Here is a 24,838-nt window from a genome sequence, read left to right as displayed (position 1 = left end):
ATATATTGATGTACCAGTTATGTATTTGTATATATAGGCTCATGAAAATATAACTGTAATAGACGTTTCTGCTTTTAGATAAAAACATTTTTGTCTTTTCAAATCATACCTGCATTTTAGGTCTTATGGTAAATGGAGGGGAGAGGAGTTTTGTACTTTCATTTGGCCTATCAAGATGAAAATGCATCTCTTTGACTTTCAGGGAAAAGTACTCACTTTGTAACAGGAGCTGAAATGGCCTGGAGGAAAAGCCACTGGCTAAGGTAATGCAGGTACAGCCTCAAGAACCAGAGAGAGGCCATCAGCAGGATAATATACCAGAAGCCCTGACTTTGCCATTGAGCTAATTGAAGTTCCGAAAACACCGACCCCAGCGCAAAATGGAGATGCTTGAGAAATCCTCCAGATCCAGTATTATCAGCAACTGAAGAACAGCTACAAACAAAGAAATAATAGATGAATTCTGGACTTAAAGCACAACCAAAAGTAAAATATTTTGAAAATAATAATAACAATGTAAAGAAATTAAAACGGAATAAAATGATTTCTTGAAGACTTAAGACTCAAATTATTTATGTTTATTTTTGCTATAATAGATGACTAAAGGGGAACATAAAGAACTATGGATATGAAAATGCAAATTAAAACCACAATGGGGTATTCCCTCACACCAGTTAGGATGGCTACTATACAATTTTTTTTTTTAAAAAAAGCCAGAAAATAACAAGTGTTGAGGAGGACATGGAACAATTGGAACTCTTGTGCACTATTGGTGTAAATGTTAAATGGTGCAATTGCTATGGCAAACAATATGGTGGGTCCTCAAAAAAGTTAAAAATAGAATAGCTATATGCTCCAGCAATAACGCTTTTGAGTAAACGTCTAAAAGAATTCAAAGCAGAATCTCAAATAGATGTTTGCACACCCATGTTCACCATAGCATTATTAGCAATAAACAAAAGGTGAAAGCAACCCAACTGTCTAGCCAATGGAATATTATTCAGCTTTAAAAGAGAGCAAGATTCTGATACGTGCTACAACATGAGTGAATTTTGAGGGCATTATGTTAAGTAGCAAAAAGAAAAATACTGTACGATTCTGCCTTTGAAGTGTCTGTAATCAAATTCATCAAGACAGAAAGGAGAATGATGGTTGCCAGAGGATAGGGGGAGGAAAAATAGGAAGTTTTGATTAATAATATAGAGTTTCAGATTAGCAAGATATAAAAATTGTGGGTATTGGTAAACATTACTAACTATACACTTAAAAATGGTCAAGATGATAAATTTTATGTTATGTGTATTTTTCAACAATTAAAATTTGAAAAGAAAAATGGAAGTGAATTATAAACAACAAAACTATTTTTTTAATATTTAAAAATCTAAAAATATTTCTGCTTATCTTACCTACAATGATCTCTCTACATTGAGATAAAATTATTTGCATATAACTTGTTAAAGGTTAACTATTTTATTTTAAAAATTGAAATGAGTTATTAATATACCATAAAACTATATGAACGAGAATTTAAAGCTTAAGAAATTTTTTATTTCCAAACACAGTACTGACATTTTCTGTCAAAGCTAAACATATAAGGTATTTTGATTTAGTCCCGGTTGCCTCTATGCTTGGTATTGAGAGCAAGAGATGTTTTCGAATTCTTTAAAATTGCACTTTTTGGTTTTTTTCAGGAGTAAAAATGAAAAAGCTATCTGAAAAGAACTATAGAGACAGAATTCATTCTCCACCATTCCCAAGAATGTGTTCCGGGAATATGTAATAGAATTATTGTAGCTTAGTGACTAACTGTACAAGCTCTGGAATCTGACTGCTTGCCTATAATTCCTCTCTATGCTCAACTTTCTTCATATGGAAAAGGAAGATGATATTAATGCTATATCTTAGGCTCAATAGTATGACTAAGTTAACAGATGTAAAACCCTTTGAACAGTGCTCAGCCCGCAATTATTCCAAAATAATAAATAGACGATCTGCTGCTTCTTCCTCTTTCTCCTCCTCCAATGTTTACCAGAGCTACATTGAAATAGACTGGCCTTCCATCGAGCCCAAGAAATGTGTGAGAACTGTCCAAATGATGATATGGTTTCTTTTCTTCTTAAAGAGATATAGATGGAGTAAAAAGGGTCAAGTATGTGGTGACAAAAAGAAATCTGTGGGCAGTGAATACACAATGCAAAATATATACATACCTTACTGTTAAATTATACACCTGAAACTTACTGGATTTTGTTATCCAATGTCACCATAATAAAAATTTTAAAAAATAATAGAGATATAAACATGGATATACATACACGTGTCATTTAATTAAAACAATTAATTAAAACGGCAAATATCATTGGTATATACCTTCACGAGTTTAATAAAATGTCGGTTTTATTAAACCAACATTCGATCTTTATAACTAGGCTCTAAGTTCCTGGATTAACTTGTCTAATTCTGTTCTAGAAAGACACTCTAGAATAATTCAGGACTTTTTTCAACCAAAAATAATCCTGATGATAAATGTGTTACCAAGAGAGATGCTAGTACCTTAGTAGGTGGTTCAGTGACTTAGTGACTAACTATAGCAGGTGGAGACAGTGTGAGAATATAACAAAAATGGAATTTATAGACATATTCAAAACATTTTACATATAAAACCTCACCTGTCTATGAAGACTATAAAATATGATGAAAATTGTACCATAAGAAAGAAGATAAATTATATAAACAAGAATCTTCGTGTGAAAAAAAGAAAAAACTAACAACTGAAAGTGAAAAAAAAAAACCAACAACACTATTTCCTCAGAATTTCAATTCAGGACTTTAGCCTTTTGGTCTGCACAAGACTAATGAGGCACCCAACTTGACACTGATGGTTTCTTTTTGTTATTCTTGTGTGTATTTTGCCATAAAGGTGTAGAGCATCATCTAACTAAAAGCTATGTGCAGTCTTTGTACTGAGCATGCTTTTCAATTGCACAAACGAGGAACCATTAAATAGGAAACAGGCTCCCAAGAGGCTATGGTTTATCAATGGCAATATAGTCACGGGACTGACTCTCCTTTAGAAGGATTCCAGAATACCTAACTACGTTTACTATCATGTGAAATGAAACCCAGAACTTTCTACACTGCTAAGGCAAAATATTCTGTGCATGATCTCTTCTTCAGTTAATTATTCTGTCACTGTTTTGCCTCTTCAAAGAGAAGAGAAAATCAAATACAGATTTAGCATTGTGTTGTTTGCAAAAAACTGGAAAATCTCAAATGATGCAAAACAGAAAAGACAGTAGCTTCTTTGACCTTTGGATATTTCCTGTTCTTTTCGTATCCATTGACATGAATGACTAGTGGTTTAAATGTTTAAGCACAGAACCCACTATAAAGTCATGCTTTTATCATTAACTTCACTGATAAAATGTTTCCCACCCACATTCAAATACACATATTTGTTTATGGGACATTTGATCTTGGAAAAATAACACTAATATTTCACTGTGTACCATTTATATCTAATTCAAAATATTTAATTATCTTGTACATAGTTGACACAATTTAATATTTATTTGTATTTGTTTTAAAATGGTAACTATAGCATCGGGATTCAAAGAATTAGGAAAAACCTGAAATTAATCATTTAGAGTTTAAAAGTTATATATTTCTAAATTAGAAATTAATAAAAGAATCAGTTCATACTTGATGATACCAAATAAAAGGATATATTGAAAAGCTCATTAATTGAACAGTTAGTCAAGTATAGCCCTATAAACAATTCTCCTATGACAAGAAAATGTGACAGTGACAGTCCTTTTCTGTTAATCATTTTGAATTTGCATCTGAAACCTAAATGTGTACTGATATAGGATTTCATTCATAGCTCTCTACATATTGTTTTTTAAATATATTTTATTCAAAAGAAAATTCTGCATCTGCGTTTCAAAATTGTCTTCAAAGAAAGCACCTTTTTTTTTTTATTGTTGTATACATGCAAGGCGCATTATAAAATGCAGTGCCATTGTGCAATATCTTCATCCACATTTCAACTGTTCTTTTCTTCCTCTGTAATCTTTCTTGGTTATGTACAAAGAGTATGACCATCAAAAGGATAATAAATGACCTCTGCCACTGGGGTGTGTAATACGTATAGAGGGAATTGATTTGTTGGTTATGAAGGAAACCATAGAGCACACAGATCACTGCAAAATCACATTGAGGCCAGCAGCTACTCCTCAGTTCATGCAGGCAGCTCCTCTATTGCTCACGGGGTGAGCCGCCAGAGGGTGAGAAGAATGGTGAGGTCATCCAGTATTCAGCTATTAAATGAAACCTATTTCTCTGAACTTCAGCCACATTTTTTATGACACACATCTATCCCCCTTCCATGCCCAATCCTTACAGAGACCTGAAATCAAACAAGATTTCTATTATACATCAGTGTAATAATAATAATTTTTTAAAAGACCAATATTGCTTTGAAAAAAAAAAAAGAACACAGAATGCATTCTTAAACTCTCTTCTGCAGTGAATAGAAGTCCTTAAAATTTTTACATAAACAAATATCTATCATTTATCAGCTGTGCATAATAATCCTTTTTAAAAATCACTATAAACCAAGGGAACTAAACTTTCCATACTCCCTTCTTCTGACATAACTAGTCTTACTCTAGATACAGCTTTTTTTAAATTAAGTGTTATTTTTATTACAACCATGTATAATAATTCTTTATTTGGTACTTCTTACTTATTTTTCACTATGTTCCATTCATAAGCATATTTTGAACATGGATAACTTCGATGGTTCTGAGGCTTTTTCTAAGATAATATTCATCATTTCAGAGAGCCATTAAAATGAAGGTATCCAAAAACCATGTCTATGTCATACCATGTTAATGATGGAGAAGATTTCATCATATTCCCTCACACTTTTTCAAAACATTAATAAAGCCCAAACAAGCTAAGCGATTGGCCCAAGTTAACACAACTGGTAACAAAGAATTTTCTAACTCCTGTCTCTTGACTCTCCATTGGAACTCTTCATCAGTCACCTATTGAATCACTTTTGCAAGTAACCCCAAGACCAAGGAACTCTAGGCTATTTGAAAATAAACCCCTTTCTTTGAAACGTGAAAGAATACAACATTTCTTCCTTTGTAAAAGCTGGTTTAATTGTATAAGACTTACTCATTCAACAAATGATCGTTAAATGAATACAGTACGTCAGGCCCTATGATGATGTAGTAGACAGAATAATGCCATCCCCACAATAAATGTACATCCTAATCCCTGTAACCTGTGATTATGTTAAATTATATGGCAAAAAGGAAATTAAGATAGAAGATGGAATTGAGTTTGCAAAACAATTGCATTTAAAAAGGGGAGATTGTTATGGATTATTTGGGTGGGCTCAACATAATTACAAAGGTTCTTAAAAAGTGGAAGAGGGAGGCAGGAGAGACAGACAGGAAGACAACCAGAAGAAAGGCCAGGAAGTTGTCAGTGGGAGAAAGACTTGTAGTCATTTTCTTTAGTTTTGAAGATAGCAGAATGGGGCCATGAGCCAAGGAATGAGAGCAGCATCTAGAAGCTGGAAAAGGAAATGGATCCTCTACTAGAATCCAGAAAGAATGCAGTCCTGCTGACACCTTGGTATTAGCCTAGTGAGACGCATTTCAGACTTCTAACCTCTGTAACTATAAAATAATAAACTTGTGTTGCTTTAGATAGAGCTTCTGGTTATTTGCTACAAAGCAGCAACTGAATAGTAATATAGGCGAGCTCTAGATTTCCACAGATGAAAAACATTGTCATTCATCCACAGAATTTTTATTCTATTGATAGAGACAGACAAGTAAAAAGATAAATGAAACACTAGAATAAAATCCCATGTGATAAGTGCTAGACTAACATACAAAGTGCCATGAGAAAATGTAGTACAGATACCTGTCTTAAACTGGGCCAGAGAAGACTTCTCTCCTGAGATCTATGACATAAAGAAGAATTAGACCAATGAGAGTAGTGGGTAGGCAGCAAAATTAGAAGGGCATTTCATCATACATGTAACCCTCAGAAGATTAAAGTCTTATTTCTAAAACTGAGAAGAGGTTGAACTGGGTGGAGAAAGTCTATGTAGGTGAAGATGGTGACAGAGGCTGAAGTTGGAGAGGTAGAAAGAGCCTGCTTGTGAGGGACCTTGTCAGCATATTCCACATTAAGGAGTTTCAACTCTATCTTGTCATCATCAACAGCCTTTGAAATATTTTAGGGGAAGGAGAATGGGGAGGGACATCATGCTTGTATTTTTGAAACATTGCTCTGTCTGCAAGATGAAAAAAGTTTTGGGAGGGTCCAGACTAAAAGTGAGAAAGGATTGCATCTTAGATGGTGACCTGCCCGTATTGCTCAACCAGGAGCAGAACTGTAGAGTTCTCAGAAATATGGGCATGGGTGTTCTTTGCTGTCACAATAACATGAAAAGAGACAAGGCACCAAGCTACCTGAAATGTGCTTGAGAGTTTCAAACAATGAATGACTCTTTTGCACCCTATATTAGTTTCCTAGGACTGCCATAATCCCAGAGTGGATGATTTCAAACAACAGAAATTCTCTCACAGTTCTGGAAGCTACAAGTCCTAAATCAAGGTATTGGCAAGGCCATGCACTCTCTGAAAGTTCTCGAGTTGGGGGAGGAGTGAGGAGGAGGAAAGATCCTTCCTTGATTCTTTCAGCTTCTGCTAACACCAGGCATTTCTTTCCTAATGGCAGTATAAATCCAATCTCTGTACCCGTCCTCACATGACCATCTTCCTTTTGTGTGTCCATGCCTTCACACATAAGGACAACAGCAATATTAGATTAAGGGCCCATTTTATTCAAATATGACCCCATCTTAAACTATATCTGCAATGACCCTCATATAAGGACACATTCTGAGGTACTAGAGGTTAGAACTTCAATATATTATTTAAGGGAACACGATTCAATTCATAATACCCATAAATGCAAACAGCAGCTCTTCTGAGGTAAAGGGAATTTGTGAGGTGGAGAAATAGAGATGAATAGGTGGATTTGAGAGAGAATTGACTAAACTTAACAGGACTTGGAGATCGTTTGAATAAAGAGCTTGAAAGAGAAAAATCAAAAACAATTCCAAAGTTTCTGGCTAAGGAATCTCATCCAAAGGTGACTGAACAGAGAATATATCAGAATAAAAGAATTTGGTGGGAAAGAAGGGAAAATGATGAAAACAATAAGCTCATGTTGACCTACATATGGAAATGTTTATGATATATCCAAGAGGATTTGCCCAATAGTCATTTGTACTTATGAAACTGAAGTTCAAGAGATATCAGAATAGGAAATATCAATTTGAAGTTGCCAACATGGTAATAAGAAGCCATCAGAATTGCTGAGACCCATCATTAATATACAGTATGTGGAAATGACATGAAACCTAAAAGCTTATATAAATGTTAGTCATTAGGTTTAATATAAATTTTCTATTTGATTGGCATCCACTATAATGACATTGAACAATATAAACCCAAGCACTCGATGAAGAGATACTCTTCCCATATGCCGGCTTATAGCTTCAAACTCACTTAATCTGGACAAAATCCTCTTACCTTCACCTAATTCCCTGCCTGAAAAATAATTTATGGATAAGAGATATTAAAGTAAGTGAGGATTTTTGGCATAGACAATAATGACTGATATAAGAATAGCAGCTATTATGTGCCAAACACACTGTGTAATATAACACGTGTGTGTGTGTGTGTGTATATATATACACATGTATATATATACACGTGTGTTATATATATACACATGTATATATGTATATATGTTATATTTACTTGACAGGGCAACTTTAGAGCACATGTGTTACTATATACATTTTACAGATAAAAAAATGAGAACAAAGAAAGTTGAAATCATTTGTTTAAATCATACAACTATTTAGAGCTAGAACCAAGATCATAACCTAGATTTGAACCTAATTTTAGTCTGATACTAAAATCTATATATTTCCATAATCCATGCTGCTCAAAGTATGTGGGACTGATGGGATTGGCAGGATGGAGTTTGACAACTCCCTCACATATACCTGGAAGTTATACTGGAACTCAGTTAAAAATGCAAACTGACATTATCATTAAGGAGTTAGCGAGGCTGTTTGCTCATGAAGTCAGGAACTGTCTCTTGTTCACTGCTCTATCCCAAGGTCCTAGCACTGTGCTTTGTGCATAGTAGATGCTTTAAAAAAAAGTGTTTATTAAATAATGTTTTTAAATGTATGGTTTTCTAAATGGGTTAAGTAAAAACTGAACAACTTTCAATCAGTTGTTCTATACCTTAACTTACCCATTTCAATATTCATGCAGCCCATGCCAACTTATTTGTTTGGTGCCTAAGAAATTAGAAAACCACCATTAGGATTTTCTTAATGGTAACTGAGAAATGTCTCATAAGTGCACAGCAGCATATCATTAAATAATTTTGCTGATAAGAACCCTTTGGGCAAGTACAAACATGTCAAGATAAGAAAATATTTATTTGGAAAAAGAGCATTCATCAAAAATGAATCATTACAATACTATAGTCATGTGCTGATTATTGAATTAATATAGAGTATAAATGACATCGGTTTTATTTTTTTACAAAACTTATTAAAATACTCAAACCTACCATTGCTTTGTCATTGTTTCAAGGACTTTGAGAACTACTCACAAAAGTATCAGTGTATACACATTTACCAAAATATTTTGAATAAAATTGTTGTCCATTCTTTCAACTTTCAGAACTAAACTTTATAAAAAGGATAACCTCACAAATTTATCTTGATGTTAGCATTTTTAAGCTAGATTTTTTTCCTTCCTAAAATTGTGTCTCCTTGGCCAATTTTAGTATTATACTTTTAATATAACATATTGCACTTTTAACAGGTTTAATTCAATTTACAACAAATGCCTCTAATTAAGTTAAAAGATCTTTGAAAATTGCTAAATCTTAGGGGTAATATTACCACTACTGACATTGAAATAATTGATCATTCCCACTGAGGCGCAAAAGTATGAATGTTCTAATGAGAAAACAGGGATTGAAGTATGTTGAAGGAGTCCAAAGAGACTCTCAAACTCTTTAGGCTGTTATTTCCAATGACAGTCTCTGAATGGGAGTGGTAGGATTTGGAAGGGGGCAGGGACAGATAAAACATAAGTAGAAAAAGAAAATGAAATCAAACTTCAAAAGCAAAGTCACAGCTTGGAAGTAAGGTGACCAAACTCTGCCTTTTTGAAAATTAACATTTTTTTACTCAATATGTATGTTTCTGTTTTAGACTGTCAATTTTTGCCATTTATGAATCACACTTTCTTTAATACTCTGTAGTAAAAAATACTGGATGTGATATTAGAATGCATCTCTTTTTCCAAGAGAAATTCTCTGAGAGTCAAGAATGAGTAAATATAGGCTGGTGCTTTAAGATAATTAAGAGGTATGAAAGCTAAGGACAACTAGTGTCCCTAACTGAACAATGACACCAGATCAAGAAGCAGAAATGTATGAGTTTTGTCACAGTTATTATTGTAGTTTTTCTTCTGGCTTTAGGAAGTCACTTACTTTTGCAGCTAATCTCTTAGTAAAAAGGAGGACATTTATCTTGTTGGTATTTGCAAAGTCTAATTAGTTAAAATGTTTACAAAGCACTTCATAAGTGAAAATAGCAAATTAGTTTATGCATAATGAAAGTTTTATTAATAATTGGAACAATAATGTAAAAGCAGCTAGCTTTGAAAACAACTACATCAATGAGCTGCATGATAATGCATAAGCAGAGCAGTATAAGAAAAAAAACTTCCCAGTGAAGGCATAAGAATATTATCAGGAGTCTTCAGGACTTGTCAGGCTGCTTGTCAGTGCAGGATGAGGAGCAACAGGACTACATGCATACAGGCTGAAAACAGAGACCCCAGTTTGAATTCTCATTCTATTTACTAGTTTTGTGGTATTTTGTAAATTATCTAATCTCTGGGCCTCAGATGCTTTCTCTAAAGGTAAGAGATTGTAATATTTACCTCTTCAAGTTATTAAGAGGATTAAATGAGAGAACATGTCAGATTCCTAGGAAGATGCTTACCACTTTTAAAGGAGGATTTCTTTATGATACAAAGCTGGGAAGTCTCTAAAGACAAAGAAAGTCATTTTAAATCACAAAACTGGGTTCTTGTTTGGATTTCATTACTATAGACAATAGAAAACCATATCCTAACAGAGGAACTCACATTGTGATTGTTCTTATCACATCAATAGGTAGCTCCAACATTTAAGTAAAACTAGTAGCTTTGGATTCTCTTCTTTGCTTCTTTCCTAAAACCATAGTTTGGATAGTGTGTATTAGATAAATAAGCTTTTTTGCAGTAAGAAGTCCAGAAATAGAAATGCAACCCAATTGCTGACAACACCAGATGTGTTGAAATAAGAGAGAAAGAGAAAAATATACTTGCATTGTATAGAAGAGTTTAAGCAGAAGGTTGGTAAACCATTATCATGTATAAGAGAATTGTAACACTCAAATTTTGTGGGGGAATCAAATTTAATTTCGATTTTTTTTTTTTAGCAAAATATGGGCACATGGCGAATACATTGTGAGTCTTACATCATCTTACCCCAACACAACAGTGTAACTCAGATATAAATCAAGTTAATGAAGACAAACTAAGAACAAATAATGACCAAATGTTGAAAAGAAATCTAAGAATGTAACACATCATTCTGTCTGGTGTCTGGAATGAAAGGTAGCTCTTACTAGTGTTCGAGAAGATTTGGTTAAATTGAATCTAATCTAATCAAATTTAATCAAATCGAATCAAATTGAAAAATGCACATAGCATAAAGAATGAGCTTTATTTAGCAGTATTTGATAACATATGCATATACATTTGATATATATAATATGAAAAGAAAATGTATAGCATAGTTCTCAAAGTATGTTTTTAAAATCAGATAGGACTCAGTTTCAATATTAACTCAATGTCTGTGTGTAACTAAGTACTTAATCTCCCTAAAATAAGATAATACCTATAAAATACCTATATTTATAATACCTATTCCAAAGTTAATAGAGAAATCAAAAGGGAGAACATAATATTAGTCTCATTATAAGTGCCCAATTTATATTAGCCAGTAGATTTATTTATTTTATCATCAATAATAATACCATTTCCTAAATAAATAATCTTAATTTCACTCTCTTCTCCTTGGTTGTTTAGAGAGAACTGTTCTTGTTACAGAAATAAAATTTAAATCCTTCCAATTGCATCAAGAAGTTTTAGTAATTAGTAATCCATATCTCCTTTTAAAACTTCAAAATAAAGACAGAAATAGACATATATCCTCATAATTTAGTATAACAAAATATATAATATGTTAACTCCTTTTCTTTTCAATTTAATCCTGAGTTGTTTTATTTAGCCACCTATTATAAAAAGTAATTTGTGTTGATAGCTCTGAGGAAATCTAAAAATTAAAGAGCTAATTAAATTCTTTCTGAGTAATTTTTGAGTCTCTGTATCAATACATGTGTGCACATATTCGAACATCTCCAAATGGCCACATACTGCTGGATGTTTTCAGAAATTGACCTCCCATGATGTCTACTTTAACTAACCGTTTCCCCTAGGCAAAGAAAACAAAAACAAAAACAAAAACAAAACAAAACAAAACAAACCTAACCTTTAAGCCATATTTCCAACGAAATCATAGATCATGCACCTGGTAGGACTGAACTAGAAATGTCAGAAATTATGATCAAGATAGAAAAGAGAAGTAATGAGAAACTGACCTATTTTTTGTGCACCTACTATTTTTGGAGGCTCTTAAGGAAGTTTTTACTATCTTAAGTTTTTAAAATTGTAAATATCCTATAAAACATTTAAATAATGGCTCATTTCTGTAAATGGTTTGGCATCTTCAAAGTTATATTGAAATGATATTTTTGTAAATGATTTGCCTGCATATTTTTAAAAAGGAGTTTTTAAAATATTATAAAAGCATTATAAGAAAGCTACATCTGGTATAATAATTCCAGGATATCATCCTGAAAAAAAAATATGATTACAACTCACAAAAGACTTTGCTGATTTAATGCTGTAATATATTCTTATATTTCAATGAATGTTCTATTTTGGAGATCTGACATATAAAAATGAGTTTCTTAATTTTTACACTTATCGAAGTATACTTTTTCAAAGAGGATATCTGAGAACATAATGCTGATTAGAATAGCAAGAGAAACCTAATTCACAGAATGTTTAGTTCTCTCCTATTAAGTAGCTGCCTTCCATTCTGAGGCAGAGCTGTATGCAAAAGGTCATCTCAAGAGAAGACATCTTGAGAGCTATACCTGTACTGAAATAAAAGAAGAAAGACTGAGCAGAAGAAAATCCTGATCCACAAGGAGGTAACTGAGGCCTTAGCTGGTGAACTGGAATTGGAGTGACCCTTGAGATTGTCCTAAAGTGAGGCAAACAAACAGGCCTTTGTGATCCCACATTAGTTGCACTTAGGGAGGATCTGGAAGATGTTTCCTGTGGCCAAGGAGACTCTCAAAGAGCAAGTCTGATCTAAGCAGCCAATATTCCCAGCAACTGAAGGATATGGATAAAGCCTGAGGGGAGATCTGAGTGAAATACCAGAGTATTTATTCCTCACAGTCTACCTCTTTTGCTGCTCTGATCTTTTTGATTTTATAGAAAATTTACACCACCTAGGAACAGTTCCTCCAGGATTTATGGTCAGTCTTGTTTTCTGAGAAACTTAGTTGAGAAGGGTTAGTGAGAACGACTACAGTGTTAGCTGCTGCAGTTGGTCTTGAAGTTATAATTGAAACTCTTTACCATCCTCCTCTACCATACATCACAGATTCCCCTCACCCTGACCAGCACTTCTGCTGGTCTAGATGACTTATTTGGTGGAGTGGTCTGAATGGATATTAGTAAGGGTCTGAACTCCTAGTCAGCATGGTCTTTTCAGGCAGCAGACAAAGCTGGGCATGAGAAGACCGGGAAGTGCCCCAAATGGATCACTTAAAGTGCAAACCTATTCTTCTCTGCCCCCATTGTTTAGTAGCAGCTCTGCTTATCACTGATGATAAGGGATAATGAATCTTGCCATTGATGGTGACTCCTTTCTTTGCCTGCTGGTTTCCTGGCATGAAAAGCCTGATATGACTTGGTTGTGGCTATAGCTTAAAGATCTGTCTCACCTAATGAAAATTTCCCCTTTCTGGAAACCAGAGCCTCTAAGATTGCAAAGTCTAAAATAGTAAACTCAGGAAATACAAATTTTCCAAGTAGGCTATTGTAAGTGAAGCCATTTCCACTTCCAGCTCTTGGTTCTCAATTATTTTATATACTGGAACACCCTACGTCATTCATGGTCATTGACTTAGTATACATCCTGCATCCTGAATAAATGGTGCCCTATCCTTCAAGGGTAATCTTTTCAAGTTGGCACCTCAGCTGCACTTCTAAGAGAATATTTCATCAGTCTATCTAATTGGGAGCATGTGGATAGTGGGATCAGTGGACCATGTGCCCATAGCTACATCCCTTTTGCAATACAGTGTGAGCCCCTTGCTCTGAGACAATGTTGCACAGCATTCTGGGTCAATCAAATACTCTATAAATCCTTAGATAGTGATACTGGCCCTGACCCAGCTGGCAATAAAAGCAAATCTATATCTGGAAAATGTGTTGAGCCCAATCAAGCTGAACTGCTGCCATTTCCAAGGAGAAATGAGTCCAGTGCAGTTGACTTGCCACCAAGTGGCTAGTTGGTCTTCTAGGAAGAAGCTGCTATATCAGGGGAAGGATTTGTTTCTACTGGTGCCATGTTGGACATTTGGAAGCAGTACCTAAATTAAGTCATGGTGAATGAAATCTATTTGTTAGGCTGATGTACAACTTCCATCTCTTCCACGTGTCTGTTTGGTTCATGAGTTCATTGTACCAGCACTAAGGTGGTTAGTAATAGAGACTGGCTGTTGTTAAAAAGCTGAGTTTTGTCTACTTGTTTGTTTTGTGCCTCTTCCAGGGTGGATATTACGTGTGGATGTTATTATGCAATATAAAATTCTTTACACTTTGTATCTACTTAAAGGTAAATTCACGTGCCTCTTCCCCAAAATTCTTCATTTCATATTTTCTCATCTTTTCACGCCCAGGCCCCTATCCAACCAGATGGGACATTTATCTTTACAATGATTTCTTATATATGTTTACCTCAGTTCATTTCACTTTCAACACAAAGGCGATAACTAGTTGCACCAGGAAGAAGGTTACCCACTGAAGAATTTTCCACTGGAGAATGCTTGCTGTGCAGCAAGGGCTCTCCTGAGTGAATTGTAACAAAGCAGTAATCCATTTGCTGCTTGTACCTATTGTCTGTGAACTATGCTTAGCCTTCTTCCTCCTCTATCAGCTGGTCATCAGGGTCATCAGGGACACCCTCTGCTCAGGGAGGGATGCCAATGCATCAATGGTAGGTATCATAGAGATCTAAGTCATAAGTTATTCATGCAGCTTGCTTTAAAAATTAAGATCTTAATCAGAAACTGTGCTATGAGAACAAATCAGGATAATGAGATAAAATGTGACTGCTGGGTGAACACGGAAGGTCTCTGTGTGGAGGTGGCATTCGTAAAGATTGAATGGGATGGAACCAGCTGTTTCCATGTCAGATTCTGACAATGGGGAAAAGTATTCTAAACAGAGTGGTTGAGTCCCTGGATCATATCATCCCTGAAGCCAGTAGGTTAGTTCTATTCTTTACCTTCTACCACTATCCACTGCTAGTTTTCTTTTTATTTGAGTAAATTTATATTTAAATGTTGTCATTTTGACCAAAGAAGACTAATATAAATTCTAATATGAATTTGGTGTATGCCATTTTTGGGAGTTGGAGGGAAATTTTCTTCTGTGAATCAACAAAAAAACAGCTAATTAAAATAATTGTGAGATTTGCATGTAGCAACGATTAGTTAGCTACCAGGAAGTACGTTCTAAACTGGCTATTCCCTGCTCACTTCCAACTTTCTTTCCCTGCAAGAAAAATTTACATGTTCCCTTCTCCAACTTCCCTTTGCAACTGACTGGCTATCTGATCCAGTTCTGGACAATGAAATTCAAGGAGAAGGTTGATGAAGGGATTCTGAGAATGCTAATAAACTCTCTATCAGGAGAGAAAAAAATGAGGAGAGAGTTTATTCCTAACTGGCCCTTCTTCCTGCCTTTAAATGTGACCTTGATATTTAGAGCCCTTGAAATTATAAAGGGTAGAAAGGAAGAATCACAGAAAAGGTAAGCCAGCGTCCTTCCATAGCTAAGCTGCTAAAATAATACCAGCAACTGCCTTCTTACCTACTCCTTGTTATGTAAGGAAAATGAATTCCTCATTGTGTAGGCCATTAGTATTTGGCTTTTTCTTTATTCGCAATTTAAAATTATTCTTTACTGATACTGACAATGTTGTACATTTAATTTCTAAAATTTTACAAAACCTAAGAAAGGAAGTGGCATTAAATAAAAATATACTGAGTAAATAAAATTAAAGTAAGTTAAAAATACAATAAGAAGATGGAACACATCATTATGCTTGCCTTGATGATGTCATGCAAGTCACCGAAAGCCAGAAAACCAAAAAATCTAAGATTTTGCTAGTTTTATTGTAAATATTCAATACAATCCTTCAGTTGAATGACAGAGGTGGAAAAAAAATAATTGAATTATATATTGATTTAGATGTTGGTGTTATGGTTGCTGTTACGAGTGTATATATTTTGTAGGTGACAGGATAATTACTAAATGCCCACACTGCATGTATCATGAGCAGCAAGTGTCATTTAGGGAGTTTGCCAGGAGATTTTCTAACAAAACATTTTCTCAGCTGAGCATGTGTGTATGTGTGTGTGTGTTCAAAAGCAATTCACAGCACTAAGATTGCATCTCCCTGAATGCAGTCGCAGACAGACAAACATAGTAAGTTTAGAAACATGGTGAAAATATGTTATGTGAAATGTAACATTTCTTGCAGTATTTCTTACAACTATGATATTAATTATTAGGGCCGATTTGGTTAAAAAAAACTAAATAATTTAGGAGTACAGTGTATTAAAGAAAAGAAAGATATGTTATGTGAAAAAAGTGAACGAAATATTTAAATGCCCTCTAAATTAGCTCTGAATGAAAAGATCAATACTAAATTAGAAAATTACAAATTCTTGAATTTAAGGGATTTTCAAAACGAGAGGACAGTGCAATAATCCATGCGTAAAACAAATTATAATAGAACACCCCTGTGGGGTAAAAGCGACACTGGAAACTTGAACCTGTCTAAAATGGCAAAAGGACAATACCACCTTTCTCCAATGGTGAAGATCCAGGTAAAAGAACAGTACCTGAGATATCTGAACTCATCTTCTAGACTCTTTGAATATGTTTGGAATTTAACTCCCATGTATATAGCAATTCATCAGATTGTTTTAAAAACAACTCATTATTCAACATCCTAAAGTCATGAGCAAATTTTGTGAAAATAAAAATCCTCTTGTTTTCCTTCAAGATTGTTGCTATAGTGTTTTTGTTTCTCTTCAGAAAGCAGCAGAGAGAGAATAACGGCAGATTGCCAAATTTGAGACTAGGGATGTCCTTGAAGACAGCCTAAACCAAAATAAGCACAAAAACAAACATGTCTACAATTAAAAGATAGTAACACTGCATTATAATTAGTTGTCTCAGGAAGTAAAGATATTTTCAGTTAACTGAATGGGTGACAATTTACTTGGATTATTGTCATACTTAAAATGTCAGTGTTAAATGATTGCTTTAAGCACATAATAAATTCTTCATTCTTAAGTGGCAAATACAACAAAGCTAAGTATAGAGAATGTTTTCACTGGAAGCAAAATTAAACATTACAAAACCTGCAACTCACATTTTAAAAACTTAGGGAACAAAAGAGGAATAACTGTAGAGGAACAAACATGGTTCTGATATTTATCGCTTTGCTTAGAATTAGGAGCAGGTCAAAGACTCATGGAGAAAACCTATTTTGTGGCACCCCATCATTTCAGAGGCAATGCATAAAGAGAGATGACTACAGAGAATTCTACAGAACCTTAAAGACCTCTTCCTGGAAATCTGGGTTAATTATAGCATTTATGAAAATAGCATTGGTTAATTTCACACCTGCTGTTAAATCCTACATGATTTCCTGGGATATGTTGTGATTACATTATAGTCCTGCAAACCATATTTTCCCCATGTCAGTGTTAATTGTACAGGATTAACAAATAACAAGTGCCATTTGCTTAAACTACCACTGTCAGTAATGTCTCCCTTTGTCTCCAATACAGGTTCTTACTTCCTTTTGAATCCTCAAGTCTCCTGAGCAAGCGTAAAGCCCTCGGTGATTCAGCTGTGGCTGTTTTTCCATCCTGCAAACCATGCCACCTGGAAACTAATACCACCAAGCAGGAAGTTGTATCTAACCTCAAAACTGTGGAAAGGGACAGTTCTTGCCTTTGCTAACTACATTCTGCTTGGATAATTTAGATGTTCTTTTATTCATCACCTATGGTCGAACTAACACAATTTTAGGCACTGGGAACAACAGAGAAGAAATATCATGGCCTCTGCCCCTCTTCTGTTTTTCCCTGGGGAGAGAAGACATGCTACATACCAATTGCTGATTGTCTAATTGGCAAGTTTTATAAGTTGAGAGAGAATAAAAGGCCACTGTAGCCGGTAATGTTTGAGGACTACCTTAAGAAAATGGTTCTTAAGATGGACTTGGAGGGACCAGAAGGAATTGTTTGGCCAATGAGTAAGAGTTGAAGAATTATAACAATATAAAAGCAGAATCTGAGAAGAGAATAGTGGCAGTCTGACAAGAAAAACCTTTCGTCTTTCTTTACAGAGAGGGGGAAAATTTTTCCTCTAAAAAGTTAAGTATTAAATAAATTTTTAAGAAGACCTATTTGTTCTTTATTGTCATACCTCATACTTCTTATATACTTCTTAAAAAAATTTTAAAAAGCTAAATATTTTTTCTGCTTAAAAAAATCATAATGTTTTTCTTTCAGAATTTATACACCCAGGAGAGCTAATTGTTAAGCGCTTCGAACTTACAAACTTGAAGGAAAATTTACCCCCTTTAAAGATAAGACTTTCTTTAAAAAGTTTGATTTAATAAACAAATAAATAAACAAGTCCATCAATTACACTAAATACTGAACCCAGAGGGCAGTATCTACATGAAATCATTTCTCAAGACATACACAAATGAACACAAGGTACAGAATCACTTCACATCACAATGCCAATCAGAAATAGTGACTCATAAATTGTTAAATGTAAATATGTGATACACTATCGGTGGCATGAGTGTCACTTGATGTGGCCACATTAATCTCTGCTGGATTTTGAAATAGTACAAAAATGGAAACAATCATTGGGTTGTCTTTTCAGAGGCTTTTCAACTTTTTCTGCTTCCACAATGGAAAGATCGTGGATTTTAGTTTCAGTCAGGACTGAGTTTCAAAGCAGCTAATCATTTACCAGCCAGGAAGCAGATCACTTAACCTTCCGAACAGCAACGTCAGACATTGAAAAGAAAAAGAATAAGAAACACCTGAAAGAGTTTGTAGTGAAATATCTGGGAGACAAATAGCAATGTTGACTCAAAGCTACCTTGTCATAACAGTAAAATAATTGAATCACTAATTACTTACCCATTTAATAAACATTGGTTGAGCTCCCACTATGTATGCAAACTACAAAGAAATAAGTGTGCTTACAAGGCGACATTCTGAAACTAGAGAAGCGAGTCTCTTAAAGTAGTGTCTGAGAGTTGCCTGTGGGATAAGTTAAAAGATGGCTGAACACTCCACTGTGTCTTTGACTGCCCCTTTTGCCCTATTTTTCAACAAATTTCTAATACGGAAAGAATTTCCTAAGATAATTCATGACTGAATTCATGAGGAAATGAGGAAAACATTAAATGTGGTTGCAACAATAAAGTCAGCCCTTCACAGCCTTGGGTTCTGTATCTGCAATTAAATCCATTTGCATTTGGATTCAACCAACCATAGATTGATAATATACTGGGGAAAAAAAAGTTACACTGCTGACGATGGTTACTATACAGTCAGGCCTGCTATGGTTGTGTCTGTACTGAACATGCACAAACTTTTCTCTTGTCATTATTCCCTAAGCAATACTGCATAACAACTATTTAGACCATTTACATTATATTAGGTATTATAAGTAATCTAGAGATGATTTAAAGTATACTAGAGGATGTGAGTAGGTTATATGCAAAAACTAGCCATTTTATGGAAGAGATTTGGGCGTCCATGGATTTTGGTATCCAAGAGGGGTCCTGGAACCAATCCTCCATGTATATAGAGGGATGACTGTACTAATAATCTAAGTATAAAACATCCCTTAGGCTTCTCTTCCATGGCCATGTACAAATAAGTATGCTATTTTAATTATTAAACAGAGAAAATCAGGAAAATTTAACATAAATCAAGATTGCATTATTACAACTGTTTTGAATATTAATATTGAAAGAAAGAATTATTAATGCATTTGTTTCAACTTTAGGATTCAATTCTTTCTAAATGCTATAGTAAAAAGTAAGGCCTGTAGAATTTTGGGAGGAATCAGGATACCCTGAGATAATACTTGCATTCTATTCAATACTTAATATTTTTAAAAAATGTCATAAAACCATTCATCTGGTTGGCATTGTCCTGGACACTAGGAAAAGATCTGTGAAAAGTATGTTTAAAACCAAAGAGTTTTAAATAACAGATTTTTTTAAAGGTTTTGAGGCATTTTAAGTATTTTAAGAAATAAAAATGCTTATTTTTTCCTATTAATTGCATAACTTAGAAAAAGGCTTAGCATTTACTGGAAGATTGCAAGAGTATCACTTAAATAAATATCAAAGCAATGCTATTCCCATGGAAAAGTGAGGCCTAAGGTCTATTTGAATTAACTATTTTTAAAAAAATATTCAGAAAACATTTCAGCCAAGAAGTCAGAGTATTACTCTTCTGCCTTCTCCTACTTAATAAAGAACAGAAAGCCAAATGCCACCAGGTACTAATGCTGGCATGGTCAAATCTAGGATACTAAGTTGCCAAGAAACATGCTCCAAATGTTGGCATTTACATCCAGAACTAGGAAACCATACTGTCGTGACACTGTATCTATATATGAGAGAGATGAATAAATCAACAAGAAACGAAGTATTTAAAAATGTCTAATTTCCGATATAGTGCTTCCAGTAACAACTGAAATTAAAAAACTGTTAAAACACAGCTATAGAACATACAATCTTTCTGTGAGTGCATTGAAGCAAAAGGTAACAATAAAATAAAAGAAGGAATGAATATGCATTTATAGCTGGGACGTTGTGGCTGCTTGGTACACCCTGGCTTCACCTCCTCCTGATAAGGAGTGTATATGTCAAATCCCAGGTACAATTGGAAGGATCATGGTTTCACAGCACAGAATTTTCTTCCATTCGTTTAGTAAGATTCAAACTGAAAATGTCAAAATTCAATTTTAATTAAAGATACTTATGACAAAGTTTGGGTTGTCTGCCAAATTCTACACCTCGAACAGGTATCAGTAAACAGCAATTTATTTCAGCAGATCTAGGGTACATATGTCTACTTGTGTATACACCTCTGTGTGCAGTGCAGTATTAAGTATACAATTGGAATTTCACAAATACCATTGCCTTTCTAGGAATCTTCATGCTTTCCTGTGAATAAGCTGGGAGTTACATTTCCTAGTATCAACTCCTCTACATAATTTTGGGTTAGAATCACCCAAAAGTAAGGCCAACTTATACATTAAAAAGTAAGAGCTGGCTACATAATTTTTAGGGACCAGTGCAAAATGAAAATGTGGAGCCATATCTTAGTTTGTTAGGGCTGCCATAACAATGTACCACAGATTGAGTGACTTAACAGAAATTTGTTTGCTCATAATTCTGGAGACTAAGTTCAAGGTCAAGGTGTTGGCAGCATTGGTTTCTTCTGAAGTTTCTCTCCTTGGCTTGCAGATGGCCTCCTTTTTGCTGTGTCCTCACATGATCTTTGCTCTGTGTGTGAGCATCCCTGATTTCTCTTCGTGTGTTCAACTTCCTCTTCTTATAAGGACACAAAATCTATTGGATTAGGGCCCACCCTAACAACCTCATTTTAACTTACCACTTCTTTAAAGTTATCTCTCAATGCTGTCACAATCTGAGGGAGTAGGAATTTGGGCTTCAACATATAAATTTTGGAGAATACAATTTAGCTCATAACAGATTCCTTGTTCAAATAGCAAGAAAAAGTGCCATTAAAGGTACTAAAATATAAAACATTTCCCTTTCTTCTGCTGTTTTTCTCTCTCAATCTGTTGTAATTTTTACTTTACTATTTAATGTTGTACTTCCTTGGATGTAGAAAACTCCCTAGCTTAGTGCAGACTCACCCAAGCTGCCCCATGACTCAGCTTGTACACACACATGCCCACCAGCCCCCAGGTTCTCCCTCCTGCCTGTTGCTGGACCAGTGCACGAAAGCCTGGTTAGAAGCAGGGAAGTCAGTCTACTTGGAGATACTACCTGAGTCCCTGTGCCCAGGTTATCACTTGCAGTGGAGGGCAGAAGTGATCACTGGGCAGGGTGAGGATAGGGAGGTGGGCAGGCCCCAGAGCAACAGTCATTACTTTCTGAAGTCTTTTCATGGTTAGTTATAGTGATGGTAAGACACAGAGGTACTCAGGTAGATACAGTTTGTCCTCAATCTCCTCTGTAGAGGGTCCAGCTCTTCTTCCAGGGTGCCGATCATATTGATCAATAGTGGTTTCCCACCCACCACTAGACATTTTCCCAAGAGGCAACATTCTCATAGGTGCTTTCATAAGCTCCCCTCTGCAGTTTCACTTCAGTGGTTGGATGTGCTTGGCCTTTCAGATTCTATATGCCATGATTTGTCACTGAGCATATGTTTTAGGGTGATTGGAGAGTGAATTCTCTTTGATACTCTACCTCTCTATTTTAGACCATCACATCCTCAGCTCTTAGACATTTGTGCACAGTTTAATTCTTATCATAAGTCCCGTATCCCATAGCATTCTCAGGTGAATGTATTTGGGGGAAAAGGTAAGTGTATTTGCATGTAGTAATGATGTGAATAATTATGGCCAGAGAGTGGACAGGGATAGATTGTTTCTACTGGGTAATTGATACATCTCTCAAGCCTATGTACTCATGTTTATAATTCTGGGGTCAGTATGCTAGTGGTTAAGGTAAGAAAAAACAGATACAGTCTCTTCCATCATGGAGTTTTCAGGCTAATGAGGATTGAGAACTATTAATAAAATAAATTATAAATAAAGATAAATTGCACCAATGGTAGGTGTTACCAAATAGAGATATATGGATTATGGGAATCAAAATAGGGATTTAGAAAAGACAGTCATTTGACGAATAAATAAAAGGCAACAAGGTCAAAAGGAGACGGAAGAGTTTCTAAACAGAGGAACCACCTGGTAAAGCCACTTAGATAGAGGGCTCATAGGAATACAAGTCTAATTGTGATGTTTTTGAAAGAACTTCTAATACCATCGGGCAGTTAAAGTTATTCTTAAGTACTACCAGTAGACAGTCTCAGTCTTAAAGTTTAAAAAAACCCTAATGCTCAAAACCGTTGTTTTGAAGCAAAAAACAGATGCCCATTAGTCTAGTTCCTGGAAATTCACATCTTGAGAGAAGTGAATTCTTTCATGCTAAAGTAAACAAAACATAGTGTCCTGAACAGAAGAATGGTGGACACCTGAATACAGATTGAGCTTAGTCATTTGCTGAAATATTATTCACTACCTTATTATTTACTAAAATAAAGAAGATATTTTATAAGTTGTCAAGATATCTCATAATCATTATTCAGAGACACAAATTTCATAAATAAACATTAAATTTCTTTTATAAGAAACAACTGTAATTTTTTTAACATATTGGTTTTCAATGTTTTTTGAAAAATTGCCTTTAATGTAGAGATTGGCAATCCATGTAAAGACCTTTATTGATTGCTGTTGAGATTCAAATGTAATGTTTACAGTGATTTATAGAAAGTTCTTCTTCAGTGAGACTGAATGGAAATATGTTACAGAAATTAATTTTCTGTCTGTTGAGAAAAAAAAAGAGAACTCTTTCTAATTATAAAACAAAAAAAAATAGCTACAGATTATGTCTGAGGTAATCCACATCCCCAAGAAAGCAAAGATTTATACCTAAGTGCAAAACTAAAATTCAATACTAAAAAGTTCAGATTGTACCCAAGGAAGTACCACCCTGACAAAATATGACACTCAGAATCCACTAGAAATGTTGCCATATCGTATATCATACTAGAAACCAGAAATTACACAATTTTTAAGTAATCATGATTTAAGTAATCATGACTAGAAACCAGAAATTACACAATTTTTTGGAATATATAAGAAAAAAATGACTAAATGTGTTGAGTGTTAGCAGTAAAATTCATAAAAATTAGACTTACATACTTAACCTTGACAAGTGAAAGTTGGAAACTGACCCAGATGTTTTATCCATTGACAAAAGTTATCATCTTATCTTATGGTGCTTTGTCATTATTTTAGTGATTACTGTGAAGATTTTGGAAACTCAGTGTGAATATACAAGACAACAGATCTGAGGTGTACTTTCTGCCCATTGATAAAAGGAGTGTCCATGGACCTCATAAATAAGTCAACTCACTCAAAAAGAGATTTATAATGTTAGGAGAGTTGGTTGGAAAAATAGAAAGCTTTCTAAATTATTTTGTGGAGCTTATGAAGAGGAGCTAGTGTCAAAGAATCCAGACTAGACTAGTTTTTCAAAGTAACTCAGAATGCTTTGTGTGAACAGGAGAAGAAAAAAAGTGCTGAGGAAGAATTTAATCAGATTACATTAGTCTACAATCAAGTGTTAAGCATACCATGAATAATAAATCTTGATAGTAAATGGAAGCCTTATGGAGACAAAATGTATCCTGTATGAATAAGGCTCATAACCAATCATCTCTGAGCTATAATTTTTTACTTGCTAAATAAAAATTAAAATATATTCTCCTGAGTTGTTTAGAGAATTGAATAATACATGTGCAAGTAGTTAGCCTGACTATAAAGTGTCATACAAATACTACGAACCTGTAATAAAAGAATTAACATCATCACTCCCATTATTACATGCATTAAAAGTACTATTACAGTGTCTACATAGAATCAACTACACTTAATTTTACTTAGGAAATGATTTTGAAGTTGTCTGTTATCAAGAGCTGAATTTTACTGATATTACTATAGATACCTAATCACTAGCCATCAAGACACATTCCTTATAATTTCTTTATTTTAGAATTTCTTTTACCTCTACAATTTAACAATGCATCTGGAAGATTCTTGTGCAGCAAGAGGAAAAAAGCATAATAGTCTATGATCCAGTCAATGCAAAAAATGAATCCTCTGACCAGAATTATGACTTCCTGAGATTGTTATGCCATGTCAACTTTATGATTGTAAGGCAAAAAGAAAAATCTTTTTGTGAAACACTGATACTCTAAATACCCCTTCCTAGCCTTGGATGGAAACCTACTAGTTCATCAGGTTAAGTGGCCTGAAAGGAGAAAAAGCGTCTCCCTTGCTGCTTATGGGGGTACCACTGGATACAAAGTAAAACATGTAGTAATAGTTCATATGTGATAAAG

At 34.5% G+C, this 24,838-nt stretch overlaps 1 protein-coding gene across 1 annotated transcript in view; it reads right to left on the bottom strand.

Moving 5' to 3' along the window:
- Positions 1 to 212: 212 nt before the first annotated feature.
- OFCC1 (orofacial cleft 1 candidate 1) overlaps positions 213 to 24,838 on the bottom strand; it is a 204,852-nt gene continuing 180,226 nt past the window's right edge. The window contains exon 8 of the mRNA XM_006909325.2: positions 213 to 435. Within this exon, the coding sequence (XP_006909387.1) occupies positions 213 to 435 (223 nt within the window). The remainder of the gene's footprint in view (positions 436 to 24,838) is intronic.

The sequence above is a fragment of the Pteropus alecto genome, unplaced genomic scaffold (genome assembly GCF_000325575.1).
Source record: "Pteropus alecto unplaced genomic scaffold, ASM32557v1 scaffold121, whole genome shotgun sequence".
NCBI classification, from domain to species: domain Eukaryota; kingdom Metazoa; phylum Chordata; class Mammalia; order Chiroptera; family Pteropodidae; genus Pteropus; species Pteropus alecto.
Note: the sequence above shows the minus strand (reverse complement) of the source record. Positions and strands in the feature narration are given on the sequence as shown.